Genomic DNA, 13929 nt, shown 5'->3' with positions numbered 1-13929 from the left:
ATGTCAGATGAAAATAATAAATAAAATATTGAAATAAATCATTTTGGGGCCATAAAAGATAAAGAAAATGTAAATAGAAAAAATTAAGAAATGAATGCAGGGATAAAATTAAAGAAGGAAAAATATATAAAAAAGGACTGAAAATGAAATGCTAAAGTAAATAATTAGGGTTTTTAACACAAAATTAGATTAAAACAGTTAAAAATGACAATGCAAATAACCATTTATGGCATATTTTACAGATAACTTTATAGAAAAGGCCTTTAAAAATTTTTTTCGTATCGTGTATTGACACATGAATTAATTTATTGAGCCATTTTTATATTTCTATTATTAAATACGACAAGGTCGGCCGTCCATACTTTACTCACTCAGCTTGAAAATGTGGAGTTTGAAACTGCTATAACTCCATTGTCCTCAGGTACAATTTACCTTGAACAAACCCTATTTTATTCCAATGGATGGGGGCAAAATGGTCAAAGTTCAAGGTCCAATCATATGGTGAAGTGTGTCTTAATGTAGATTTATGTACTAAGTACAGCTGAAATACATACATATATATAAAAAGTATGTGATTTAGAGCATAGTCTTCTTTACTGATTATCCTGCCAGCAAATGCAACAATTTTTAGCAAAATATGTTATTTATAACTAGCCAGCACCAAAGACATAGGCAAAAACCAGCAAAACTGACCTGGAAAGAGAATGGAAAAACTGTTAGGTAGAGCATTAATACATCTCCATCAGTACACAGCTTTAATTGGATGAATCAGACAAAGAAAGATGCAGTCTCTACCCCACATTTATCCACCCATTTAAGTCTGTTTTCAATTAGTCTGTCACCTGTGATTGATCAGTGATTGATTCTTCACTTAGGATGTAAGTGGAGGATGGCCAGGTCTCTTTACTTTGATGAAGGCAAATGAGGCAGTGACATGGTTTGTCTGTTAGACAGATTCATGGCTCTGAACCTTAAGGCATTCTGGGAGTTTAATATTTCAGTTTTTGTTTGTCATGTGATTAGTTTGCAGCTTTGCGTATCCTTCAGCGTATCCTTCCTCATGAGGGTGCGCTTACCTTGTTGCTATGAATTTTCACTTAAACTTTCACTGCACTTTTGTTATTTTTCCTTTTTTGTCCTACTCTTGCTGATCATATATTCTTTTTCCCCTCCATCATCTGCCAATGTTTCCCTTCACCTCCCCTCTTAATTTTCCCCTTCGGCCCCTGCCTTTTTTGTCACTTCCCCTCCTCCTCCTCTTCCTCTTCTGTTCACCAGTCCTCCAGTTCCTCTCAGGAGCGCTTGCACCAGCTGCCTTTCCAGCCCACAATGGATGAGCTCCATTTCTTATCCAAGCATTTTGGCAGCACTGAGAGCATCACAGATGACGATGGCGGCCGCTGCTCCCCCCATATGCGCCCACGGTCCCGTAGTCTCAGGTCAGCATAAGCAGCACCCATGAGATTAAAGAGCAACTTCAGCCGCCCAAAAGCACTAGCCGCCTTTTAAAAGGACTTTTAAAATCTGATTCACTGGGATTACCTCCAGTTCATCTTGTAATTGCTTTTATAAAGCCTCCTCTTAGCTCTCTACCTTTCCTGTTTTGATGATGGTTTGTGTTTTAACATACATATGTAAAAGTTTTGACTGTTTTGTGTTTTTGTTTTTCCTTCCAGCCCAGGACGATCCTCCTCCTGCTACGATAATGAGATAGTCATGATGAACCATGTGTACAAAGAGCGCTTTCCAAAGGTGAGATTTCACATTAAGGATCAAATTCTATAAATGCATAAAAATGAGCAAATCCATAAATCTGCGGAGCAAAAACTAATCTTTTCATCCACAAACCATGTCTAATCCCATAAAGTCGGAAACGGGAACATAAAAATTAAAAAAGAATATAAATTCTGATTGAAAATGCTCAGAGATTTGTGTATCAAGGTTTGATATCATGCATCCAAAATGAAGAAAAAGGAGCTTTAGGGGCTGCCAAAGCATAGAAAATGAGATTATATGACACTGCTGAGCTTTGGCCCGTTCACTCTGTCAGAGAGGATATTAAGTTCATTCAGTCTTGTAAAAAGTGCCACAGCTATATGAACAGTTAAAGGAAATTTCCTCTTTTTCTGTTTTTTCAGCCCATTAGCTGGTGTCAAATATGGACTAAAAACTTCCACAGTGATTAAAATCAGGCATTAAAGTTCCTCTGAAGGAAAGAAGGGTTTCTTTGGTCTCATTCTGACACAACCCGTTTGAAATTGTGCTTTTTTGTTGAGTAAATTCGTAGAAATGGCTGTTCTACACCGTATATCTCTCTATCACGTCCACTTCCTTTCTCTAATCTCACTACTTTGTTCTCACATTCTCTCTGTCATATTTCTCCCATTCTGTCATGGACTCCACCCACGCTCTGTTCTCCACCAGGCCACAACGCAGATGGAGGGGCGGCTGGCAGAGTTCATCCAGGCTTACTCTCCTGAAAACGTTCTTCCACTGGCTGACGGAGTTCTCAGCTTCATCCACCACCAGATAATTGAGCTGTCCCGAGACTGCCTGGCCAAAGCCCGAGAAGGGCTCATAACCTCAGTCTATTTCTTTGAGCTGCAGGAGAATCTAGAAAAATTGATTCAGGATGTAAGTTCAAAAAGATAGAATGTCAACTCTCTCTAGATCTGTAACTGCCCAAGTAACTACATGTAAATTAATTTGCATTATGAAACCAACTGAAAAGTAACATAGAAGGAGAAAAGATTATCCCTGACATGTCTGTATTAAAATATCTAAAGCTGACAAGATCTAGGTTACAGATGTTGTTGATATCCAAACATAGAAAATATCAACAAATTTAGAAAAATGTCTAATTTATTTCAAAGTAATAACTCATTTCGTTCATTCACCTCTACCTAGTGTCACATGACCTGTAAGGGAAATGTTACATTGTTTTATGTTAGCTGGAAATAATTCCAGCTGTTATCAGAATAAAACACATAACTATACACCATTATAATATACAACATACATCACAAAATATAATGCGAATAAAGCTGTTGCTGTTTTATTGAGTGACCCTCCCAGTGAAGTAGCATGTTTATGGCTTTTAAAGGAAGAATGAAACTATTATTTTGACTAAGAGACTACTCACAGCAGAAATGAATTAGCCTGTGTTTAAATTCACGTTCCATTGAATTCCAGGACAAAAACACAATTTGGATGTCAACAGTGAAACCCTTGTGCATTTGCAACGAACAAACTTTTTTTTCCATCACTTTCTATGAAGCTGAATATTACATGATTTTACTCTCAAACCTCTGAGTCCATGTTTGGCTAAAAAGTTACCTTTGGCAGAGCATATAGTGGCTAATATGTCATTTATTTTCTTTGGCAAGACCATAAGTCAAGCTAAAAAATAAATCAGTTGTCCAGTGATAAACTATATCAAATATACTTGTAGCTAACACGTTAGCCATATCTTATCCTGTTTAGTTTGTTTTGTTGTTTTTTTTGTCTCCACCAACTCCTGAGATTAATATAAATCCTTTATTTCCTTCTCAAAACAATGCTATTATAGCAAATGTTTGGTGGTTAAAAATGTTCTAAAATTAGTCGTAAGTTTTGCAAATCCAAGGCTAATAAACAGCATGAATTTCAGTGTTGCTACATGCAGAATGTGTATACTTTGCTATTATGTATGCAATATTTGCTAACAGTAAACCTTTACAACTATTTTCGTTTTGCTTTTTATCGCAAAATAAATCTCATTTAATGAATCAAAGCAACAACTGTCATTTAGAATGTATTGCTAATGTGTAAATATTTTTATAGTTCACAAAGCAGTTATAATCATATTAGTAACTGACATTAGCATTAAACATCAAATAATAAAGTATTACTTCAAAAACAAAGTAGCTATAAGTGATTTAATTGGTTATAATTTAATTCAGCTTAAAAGTGAAATGACTTTTGTGTCATAAGTAACAGACACAGAAACTAAATCGTCTGCTCCTGTAGTTGGGATGATGTGATGATGTGATACTGTGGAAGGTTTTTGATCGTGGATAGTTTTAGATTCAGCTCTGCTTGTCTAATTTCAATTACCCACATAATGTCTTTAGTGAAAGATTCAGTTGAAATGGCTGCAGTAAATGGAGGCTAATTGTGCTCATGATTTGCCAGAGCAGATAACACATATCAATGAATTTCATCACCAGCCTCATTGTGACAGCTTGATTAGATTGCTGTGATTATTGTGGGATGCCTGCCTTTGGCTTGATTGTATCTGCAATGTTTTTCATCATCAGATATTTTTATATCTCACACCTTTGGAGTATTTATTCTATCGTTATTCTGTGTCTTCTTCTGATGTGAATCCCTGTCATCATGTGTTTTATGACACATTTGGGTCTGTTTGCCTCTCTGTCTGCCAGGCTTTTGAGCGTTCTGAGAGCTCTGAGGTGGCCTTCGTCACAGAATTGGTGAAGAAGCTGCTCATCCTCATCTCCCGACCAGCTCGGCTTTTGGAGTGTCTGGTAGGATAACACAAGAACACGTTCTTCAGCCTTTACCTGTCATTGTCCAAGGCCCATCCTGCATGACAGAACATTTCACAGTTCATACCCCTCTTGAGACTTATGACAAATTGATTTTCTTTATATAAATATAAGCATAGATACTCATTTGTTAGCCCATTATGAGCATTTAAGTGCTGTGATGTATTGCATAGCAGGGGTGAATGAAAGTCAAAACAAGCAAACATGAAAGTAAAAGACCTGGTCCAGTCTGTCTGGATGGTGAAGACATTTGCATTTAGATTAAAATTTGCCCCGCCACAGTACGACTAATACCAGACAGTGGTTCCCTGCTGCTCAGCTGCTTTCCTGTCTGACTCAGCCTGACTGTGACCATAGTGTCATTTAAGGTTGGAAGACGCCTGCATTTATACAGTATGTTCATAAAACTGTCCAGGTAATCCAATGTGTCTGTTTCATAACATATTATCCATCTTGTGTCACCCTCCATAAGTCATTCCACACTCCTACAGAAATTAGATAGATAGATACATAGAGAGACAGACAGACAGACAGACAGACAGACAGACAGACAGACAGACAGACAGACAGACAGACAGACAGACAGACAGACAGACAGATAGATAGATAGATAGATAGATAGATAGATAGATAGATAGATAGATAGATAGATAGATAGATAGATAGATAGATAGATAGATAGATAGATAGATAGATAGACAGACTTTATTTTTCCCAAACTGCTACTTTAAAGTGTAGCAGCATGACACACATACAATAACAATAGAGTACCACAGCAACCATAGATAGATAGATAGATAAATTATGTATTATCTATATCTATAAACTGGGAAACTACAGTGCAGCAGCATGGCACTAGAGCCCAACTGCTTAATCGGTCCGCCGATTAATCGGGCAGATTATAGCTTCTATAAACCAAAGTGGTCATATTTAGTGTGACCTTCCTTACAATCTGAAATTTTTGGGATTCACTTTCTGATTTTTTTATTCCAGGTTTCATTCAACACATGCCAGATGTTTCTAACGGTTTTTGCTGCTTCTTGTCATGGGGTCAGAGGTCACACTAAATACTAACTTTAACCTTTAGAACCCATTTAGTTCCATTTTTGACTGTGCACATATTCCCTGTATGTTCTTGTTGAATATGAAGAAAAGAGACAGAGAAATAAAGATGCATGTTCATTTCAATGCTGTAAAAACAACAAACCTAATGGCCGCCTATATATACATACATACATACATACATACATACACACACACACACACACACACACACACACACACACACTTTTAAGTGTGTGTGTGTGTGTGACATATATATATATATATATATATATATATATATATATATATATATATATATATATATATATATATATATATACACACACACACACACACACACACACACACACACACCTTCTTATTTACATGTGGTCCAAGCTAAACTTTGTGTGATATCAAATTGTTGTGCAGCTTTCATGCTGTGGGTTATTTTAAGAGCACAAAAATGTAATCTGATCTAATCTAATCTAAACTAAAGGACAAACATAAAAATACTTGAATACTATATATTTATTATGACTGGACTTTTAAGAAGAGAATGGATTTTGTTTTGCTTTTTGAAAATAAGAAATTAGAAATCCACTGCAACCTGTACAAGAAAATGTCCAAAAGAGGAAAATTAGGTGTAAAGGCATCAACATAATCAGAACATGCAAGTTGAAGACCACAGTATCACAGTATTGTTCTCTGTTCATACTGGCAACATCACTAAAGTCTTATTAGTCCCATTTCAATGGGGTACGAAGCAGATCTCAACTTGCATTCATTATCGGCTCATAAAGGTCTTAAAAACCTTAATCTACAGAAATTCTGTTTTAAAGTTTATTGTAACCTCCTGAGACCCAGGAAAGTAAAGGTTTTGGCTTTTTTACATTAAATAATTGTCTTGATTGGAAACACTATAATGCATATTTAGTTAAACTGTGATATATGAGGTCCCACATTTTCCATATGGTGATATCTTTGGTTTACTGCCCTGATTTTGCAGGAGTTTAACCCTGAGGAATTCTACCATCTGCTCGAGGCAGCAGAGGATCATGCCAAGGAGGGGCATTTGATGAAAACAGACATTCCTCGGTACATCATCAACCAGCTGGGACTGACCCGAGACCCCATCGAAGGTGAGGGTCAAACAGTTTGTAAGGCATACAAATGGATCTTATTAGAGCATAAAGGAACTGGTGGCTGATGCAAACTCTACCATAACACTCTCACATTTATCAACAGAGATGGTTAATTTGGACAGTTACGACAGCGAGGGCCCGCTGACACCTGAAACAGATGACTCCACCGAGGTGAGGTTTAACCCATAAACATTCAAACTTCCACCACCGACCAAAACCATCTACTGATCTAAAATGTTTAATAAGTGTTGATCCACTAATCCTATTAATACATGTAAATAATGGGGGTAAAATGCAGTTTTCCATCATTTCATGGTCATCAGATATGACCCATTTGGACGCTCAGAGGCTCTGAAGTGAACATGGAAACACTGTAATTTTCTACAATATTGATTCACCAGAAAAACCCATGGAGTTTGATAAATGACAGTGGATTTAGACACTTGGTTTATGTTCCGTTAATGCTATGTTTTGTTGAAAAAGTCACTTCGTCCAACTTTTTTCTGATCTGATCTGATAACTTTTGAATTTACTCTGAGCTTTTATGAACATCTACATGATCAGTAAATTAATATAGGAAAATACCTGATTTTCACTGAAAAATCCAAAATGCAGAGGATAATGTTATAATAAAGGGTGATAAATCACTTGGGAAAGACAAAAAAATCATTTAGAAGGGTAGGATTACAAGCTTTTTCCATTTGGTCATTTTAAACCCAGGACCACAAGATCCATCCCTTTCTACTTTTATGCATTTGCCCATAAAACTGCCAACATTTTGTTTCTCTTACGTAAAATGGCTGAGCTGTCTTCTGATAACTTGGCATACATGCTTGTATCTATCTCATTTAGCTAATTTATGCTGAAGCTTAAAAAACAGGACTTCCCTCCCCTTGAGTCTCGGGGCCATCCTTCAAGCATTAGGCACGCCTCCAACTTCCAAAATTAAGCTAAGTAGATAAAGAAAATGAAAGCGAGAGGGGAATTGAATTAAAAACAGCCCTTTAGCGGTTTTATAGTAAGATCCTTCCTGCTTAAATGTGTAGACACCCTTAAAAAATAGTGAGACACTATTAAAAATGTATTATTATTCACAGTATGAAACATTTATTATTTTTCAATGGCTGTTTGTTATTTTGCATTGTGCTTTTTGATCAATAGGGAAAAATTAAAGCGATGAAAACCCCTGGAGAAGCAGATTTCCAGACCATCAAGCTGATCAGTAATGGAGCATACGGGTGAGTAGATTATTACAAGGCCCTGTTCACTGTAGCAATCAGAAAAAAAAAGAAAATACAGTGTTAAAACATCTGTCTGTGTTTGTACCAGGGCTGTGTATCTGGTGCGTCATCTGGAGACACGACAGCGCTTCGCCATGAAGAAGATTAACAAGCAAAACCTGATCCTGAGGAACCAAATCCAGCAAGCTTTTGTGGAAAGAGACATCCTTACCTTTGCTGAGAATCCCTTTGTTGTCTCCATGTTCTGCTCCTTTGAGACACGTCGACACCTGTGCATGGTCATGGAGTACGTAGAAGGTAAAAATATCTGCATTTTATAATATATGTAGTAAATCAGATTCATTAAATGTGAGATAACCCGTAATATAGTTTGACAAAAATATCAAATTTGCTGTGCAGTTTATCAGCCTAAATTGGGTTCCACTTTGTAATAAGAGAACCTTTTTATAGGATTTGTTAAAGGCTTATAATTCTGTTGGTATTTTGTTTGTGTTGTCGCATATTTTTATTGTAACACTAAAAAACATATTAACAAACACTAAACTTTTACAATATTAACAAAAAAGTTCAGGTGGCATCAGAATTACCGTGCAACAGTCATCGGTTTAAAGCATTAATCCAGGATGCATATTAGTTGAAACTGTAAAGAATATCAATTCTTAGAAATATTCATGAATCCATTAATCTTTTCTTAGCAGTTGTCATGACAGAGGTCCCATGTTTAGCTTAGCACAAGTTAGCAGAATATAATGTTATAAAATTGGTCATGTTGTTTTATTGTACAAAAGACTCTTAGCTCATAATCTTAGGTGTATTTATTATCATCACAAGCAATTTAAACAGCTTCGTCTATGTCGTCAATATAGCTAATGTATTACACAACCAGGATGCTAATTGAGAGCCGAGTATTTTGTCACATTAGATATGCAAAACAAAGCTTTGTAAATATCAATATAGGCAAGTGGTGCTTAAATGGTAATAATTTACGATATAATGATCATTTGTATCAGCTAACGTGTATAAAACCTGATAAAACCAAAAGAAACTCAGTATCCAGTGAGGTCTGGCTAAGGCGCAAAGACTTTGGCTCCAAAATGAAGCCAGTGCAGAAGTTCCTTAAAGCTGTAATACAGCTAACGGCTCCTGGCTTCCATAGACTTACACTGAACTTTTTTACGACTCATTCTGGTTCATCTATAAATTATTTCCCAGTTGATATGCACTCAGGTCTAAGAGAAGGTTTGGATGTCGATGTGAAGTCAAGGTTTGGAGTTTCTGTTTATTTAATAAAACACTTTTTTTTTGCTCCACAGTCAAAATTGTACTTTACAGGTTCCACCAAGAAGACTGTAAAATAACTTTCTTGATGTTCCAGATGACCTATACAGTTTTTCTAAGTCAGTAAGCTAGCTCACCCATGACTCTTGTTCTCCAGTGGTGCCGCCCTTTTTGCCCAAATGTGGTAATTTCTTTCTCCATAATGCCGATATGGCAACAAAAACAGCAGTTCAGAAATCAGTGACTATATACAGTCTATAGTTCTGAGTAAATTTAATGTGAGTTCACAATTTGACATGTAATAGATGATTTATACAGCTTATTATTGATTATTAAAGTGTTTACAGCTTGATTCGTAACCTAATTATAAACCACTCATAAATCCTGGTACCCTAAATATGTACCAAGAGACATCATGTGAATTGCTACTGTCAGCTGCAAGACTAATGAAATAATAAAATGGTGGTGGCAGGTGGGGACTGTGCCACTCTGTTGAAGAACATCGGAGCTCTGCCCGTGGAGATGGCACGTATGTACTTCGCAGAGACCGTCCTGGCATTGGAGTACCTTCACAACTACGGCATTGTACACCGCGACCTCAAACCTGACAAGTAAGACGGAATTTGAATTTTATCTGTTGCTGCAAGGACGTGTTGCAAATTGTGACATTGCTTGACACTTTATTCAGATTACTCATGCTTGATTACACCAAACAGCAGTTGTACATTTAGTCAAATAAAACTGCAAATTTAAGATATGTGTACTTTCTTCAAAGTCTTTCCATTTTATACCTCCACTCCACTACATTCGCATTTGTATCATTTTAACTGATTTGTCTGACAGATTTAATTACTTTTTTACATGATTGATTACGATTATAATCATAATCGATCATAATATAATTGTTGTTATAGTTCAAGAAAAATGTTCAAATTCTTATTTTGTCATGTGAAAATGAACGGAAAAGTTTGGAAATGTGGCTGTTAACTGGAGAAACTTCATCTTAATTTCATCCTTCAAAGATTTGGTGTAAATATTGTCACGGCTGATAAGGACCCACAAGCAGACTCAAAGTTGAAACAGAAAAGGCTTTTTATTGACCTCCAGAGAAAAATACACAAAAAATTTTAATGCATGTTGGACATTAAGTCCAACAATATAATAAAAGCAATAGTAGGGGTTGTTGACCATTACAACAAAGGGAGCGTGGTGTGATACACAAATTACAAATAAAGAAATACCAATGGTAGGGTTAAGCTGATGAGTACCTGGTCAGCTGGAATCAGGCGAGGAAAGGCACAAACGCAACATGCTGCCAGAGACATGAAAACAAACCGACACGGAGTGCAGGGAGGAGTGAGCTTAAATAGTGAGCGATGATTAAGGACAGGTGTGTGATGCTGATGAAAAACAGGTGAATAGAGTGGGGAGTGATTAGTGAGATAAATGACGTGACAAATATTCCCACAAACTAGAAAATATACAATAGTTATCCCACAGTAGTATGAGCCTACATTTCACAGGCCGATATTCTACTTTTTTACTACATTAGATTTACTTACTTTTGACTTTTTTATTTGTCTCACAGGGTATAATTCCTCATAATTTGAATCAAATACAATGTGTTGATTCTGAATGTTTTGACAAACTGAAAGCATCAAGTCTTCCAGTATGAGTTAAGTTAAAAAATTCTCTTTATAAAGCAAAAAAAAAACCTTAAAAACCTTGAAAATGCATTACTTTGAAGCTTGAAACAGGACTGGTTTTTTGAACTCATAATAAGCTTGAGAGACATGGTTCTCACAGGACAGCAATGCTACAAAGACACAATCTTGTTGAATGCATTGCTTTAGAAACTACTTTATTTTTTGGATGTATGACATTTTCTTGTATTTGAAGTAGGAATACTAGTACTTATGCATAGGAGCTGAATAATGAAGTCTGCTGTAAAAGTTGAATTGAACTTGGTCTTTGATTTTCTCAGCCTCCTGATCACCTCGATGGGCCACATCAAGCTGACAGATTTTGGTCTGTCAAAGATGGGTCTGATGAGTTTGACCACCAACTTATATGAAGGACACATAGAGAAAGACACCCGGGAGTTTTTGGATAAACAGGTATGACGCACACAACAAACAGTACATTATGAACACAAATCCTGATCCATATGTGAGGTCACTCTTACAAGAAATCAAAGCCACATAAACATTTTTAACATTTCAGATAATTTATTGATGTTTAATTTTTACCTTTGAAATTAAGTATGTTTAAAATTTTTCATGCTATTAAAGGGATTCTATGTAGTATTGATATTCCAAACTCTCAACAGCAGGGGGGAGTCACATACCAGACCAGATTTAGGACTACCAAAACCACCAACAAATCAACACTATGTATCTACACACTGTATCAGTTACTGAATAAAGTATGAAGCTCATTGTTTACACACATTTGTATTATGGTATCATCAAGTTTTCTCCTTCAAACTAAAATTCACGTGCTTATTTTGACAGTTCTGTGCCTTATTATCTTCATGTGCTGCATCAGTTGATAGTTTACTTTATAGCTCTGTTAGCTTGGCTCTGTTTTTAGACCGAAAACAGCCACAGTAGAACCACAAATCACCTCCGTTTTCTGTACAGTTTGTGTTGTCAATAGCTGCACTAAAAATTCATTTGGAATTGTCCAAATAAGGTCAAAACTGTCCCAGTTTAATCTGAACTGTGAATTAATAAATGGCGACTTCGCAAAGATAATAACATCGGATAATAACTTTAAACCTCCATAAGCCTCATAATCAAACTCATCCATGTATTAAAAACACTGTGATTTCATTATCAAACTCCATTCTTCTCATTTAGAGTTGCGTCCAGTCGTGAAAACAACAGGGCTTCTAGTTTTTATCACTGAGTCACTTTCTTGGACTCAAAAGGTTGTTTCTTAATGGTTCTCATCCCATCTGGTCACTTTCTGATGCTGTGGGAGACCGGCAGAATGACTCATTACTCCCTCTAGTGGTCACATAAATCGATCGGCCCATCACTGTAAATAAATTCAGCCCATATTTCTACAAGCCATCATATTGATATCTTTGGCAGAACTTCAGAGCTCTTTATTCTGAACTCAAATCACAATTTTAGGTCATTTTCTAAAGCAGAAATACTACATATCGCCCCTGTAAAATAATCACAAATACAACTGGAAAGGTTCTCCAAGAGTACATATAAATGCCAGTGAAAACATCAGCTCCTTGGTCGAGGTAATAAACCTGTAAAGTGTGTGTGTGCGGCAGTTTAATAGTGTAGACCACTCACCTACCATCCAAGCAGCATTTAGGTATAAATTACCCTTTGATGTCTTCATTTCTATGCAAACATATTCCCTGTCATTGTTTGCCAGGCATATGCGAAGCTTATGAAAAAAATGAAACAGTTGGCAGAACAATAGGCCAGTATTCCTCACTCATTAGGGTCCTCCCTCTTTTTGGTAAGTTTTTTTTCATTTGGTGCTCATGCTTTGAATCTGGGGCTCATTATTCCTCATACATTATGGCAGCCAGAAATCTGTTAGCATGCACAGTGTACCCATCTGCACATGAAAACACTCACCGGGCCTTTCATCTCGTCTTGGCATCTCTGAAGTGATGGACTTGGCCAGACAGGAATACACATACTCCTACATGTTATTCACTGTCAGTGTCAGCTGTGTTCACTTTAGCAGAGGTTTCACTGTAAATATAGTTTAAAAGTAAGTCCAAAATCTTTGACATTGTCTGGATCAGATTCATTTTAGCATGAATTAACTTCTGCGTTGTATTGTTAGCACTAGAGATGGAACTTCGAATTACACAGGCTACTTCATTCATCTAATCCACTACAGTTAAGGAAAAATGTCACTATTTTCACCATATTTTACACCACATTCATAGTTAATGACTGCTGAAATAGAAAAGCAGAAATACCCATTTTTTTTCAAATGGTAAGAAGTATGCTTGGAATTGTGTTTTAACTGAAATAAAAAATAAAACATTTTCAAATACTAAATGAAAACTAGTTCAAGATAAAATGAAACAAAAGTGCAGTTCAAGTCAGCCTAGTTTTTGTTTTCCCCTTATAGTTCAGATAGAACACTATCTGAACAAAAATGTAACTGGTTCATGAATGAGAATAAAAAATACAACTACTATGGACTTGTAAAATTCATCTTGTAAAATTCCTCAAGCCTGATGAAAATCAGTGGAATTTTTAACTCCACAACTTAGTGCTACAGAGTTCATAGGCATTCATCAGTGATATTCTAACATATAAATCTCAGACTGTGAATAATCTGAATAATTGCACTTTCATCACTTCTTAATCAACTCCAAACTGAAGTGTTTCTGTGGTCTATTTGTCAGGTTTGTGGAACTCCAGAGTACATCGCCCCAGAGGTGATTCTTCGTCAGGGTTATGGAAAGCCAGTGGACTGGTGGGCGATGGGCATCATCCTGTACGAGTTCCTGGTGGGCTGTGTTCCGTTCTTTGGAGATACTCCGGAGGAACTGTTTGGACAGGTCATCACAGGTGAGGGGGCAAAGGTCAAACTGTTTTAGATATGGGACTAGTGGGCGATAGAGTCAAAATCTTCTGTCATGGTAACTGTGAGCTTTTATCAGGGTATATATCAGAACCTCTA

At 36.5% G+C, this 13929-nt stretch overlaps 1 protein-coding gene across 3 annotated transcripts in view; it reads left to right on the top strand.

Moving 5' to 3' along the window:
• The window catches only part of mast1b (microtubule associated serine/threonine kinase 1b), a 70043-nt gene that overhangs the window by 43459 nt on the left and 12655 nt on the right, over positions 1 to 13929 (top strand). For all 3 annotated transcript variants that reach the window (XM_030140208.1, XM_030140207.1, XM_030140206.1), the window contains 11 exons: positions 1279 to 1439; positions 1677 to 1752; positions 2425 to 2634; positions 4425 to 4526; positions 6601 to 6733; positions 6840 to 6907; positions 7898 to 7974; positions 8066 to 8274; positions 9728 to 9866; positions 11240 to 11372; positions 13652 to 13817. In XM_030140208.1, the coding sequence (XP_029996068.1) occupies positions 1279 to 1439; positions 1677 to 1752; positions 2425 to 2634; positions 4425 to 4526; positions 6601 to 6733; positions 6840 to 6907; positions 7898 to 7974; positions 8066 to 8274; positions 9728 to 9866; positions 11240 to 11372; positions 13652 to 13817 (1474 nt within the window). The remainder of the gene's footprint in view (positions 1 to 1278; positions 1440 to 1676; positions 1753 to 2424; positions 2635 to 4424; positions 4527 to 6600; positions 6734 to 6839; positions 6908 to 7897; positions 7975 to 8065; positions 8275 to 9727; positions 9867 to 11239; positions 11373 to 13651; positions 13818 to 13929) is intronic.

This window comes from Sphaeramia orbicularis, chromosome 8 (assembly GCF_902148855.1).
Source record: "Sphaeramia orbicularis chromosome 8, fSphaOr1.1, whole genome shotgun sequence".
Lineage (NCBI taxonomy): Eukaryota > Metazoa > Chordata > Actinopteri > Kurtiformes > Apogonidae > Sphaeramia > Sphaeramia orbicularis.
This window is presented reverse-complemented; position numbering and strand designations above follow the sequence as displayed.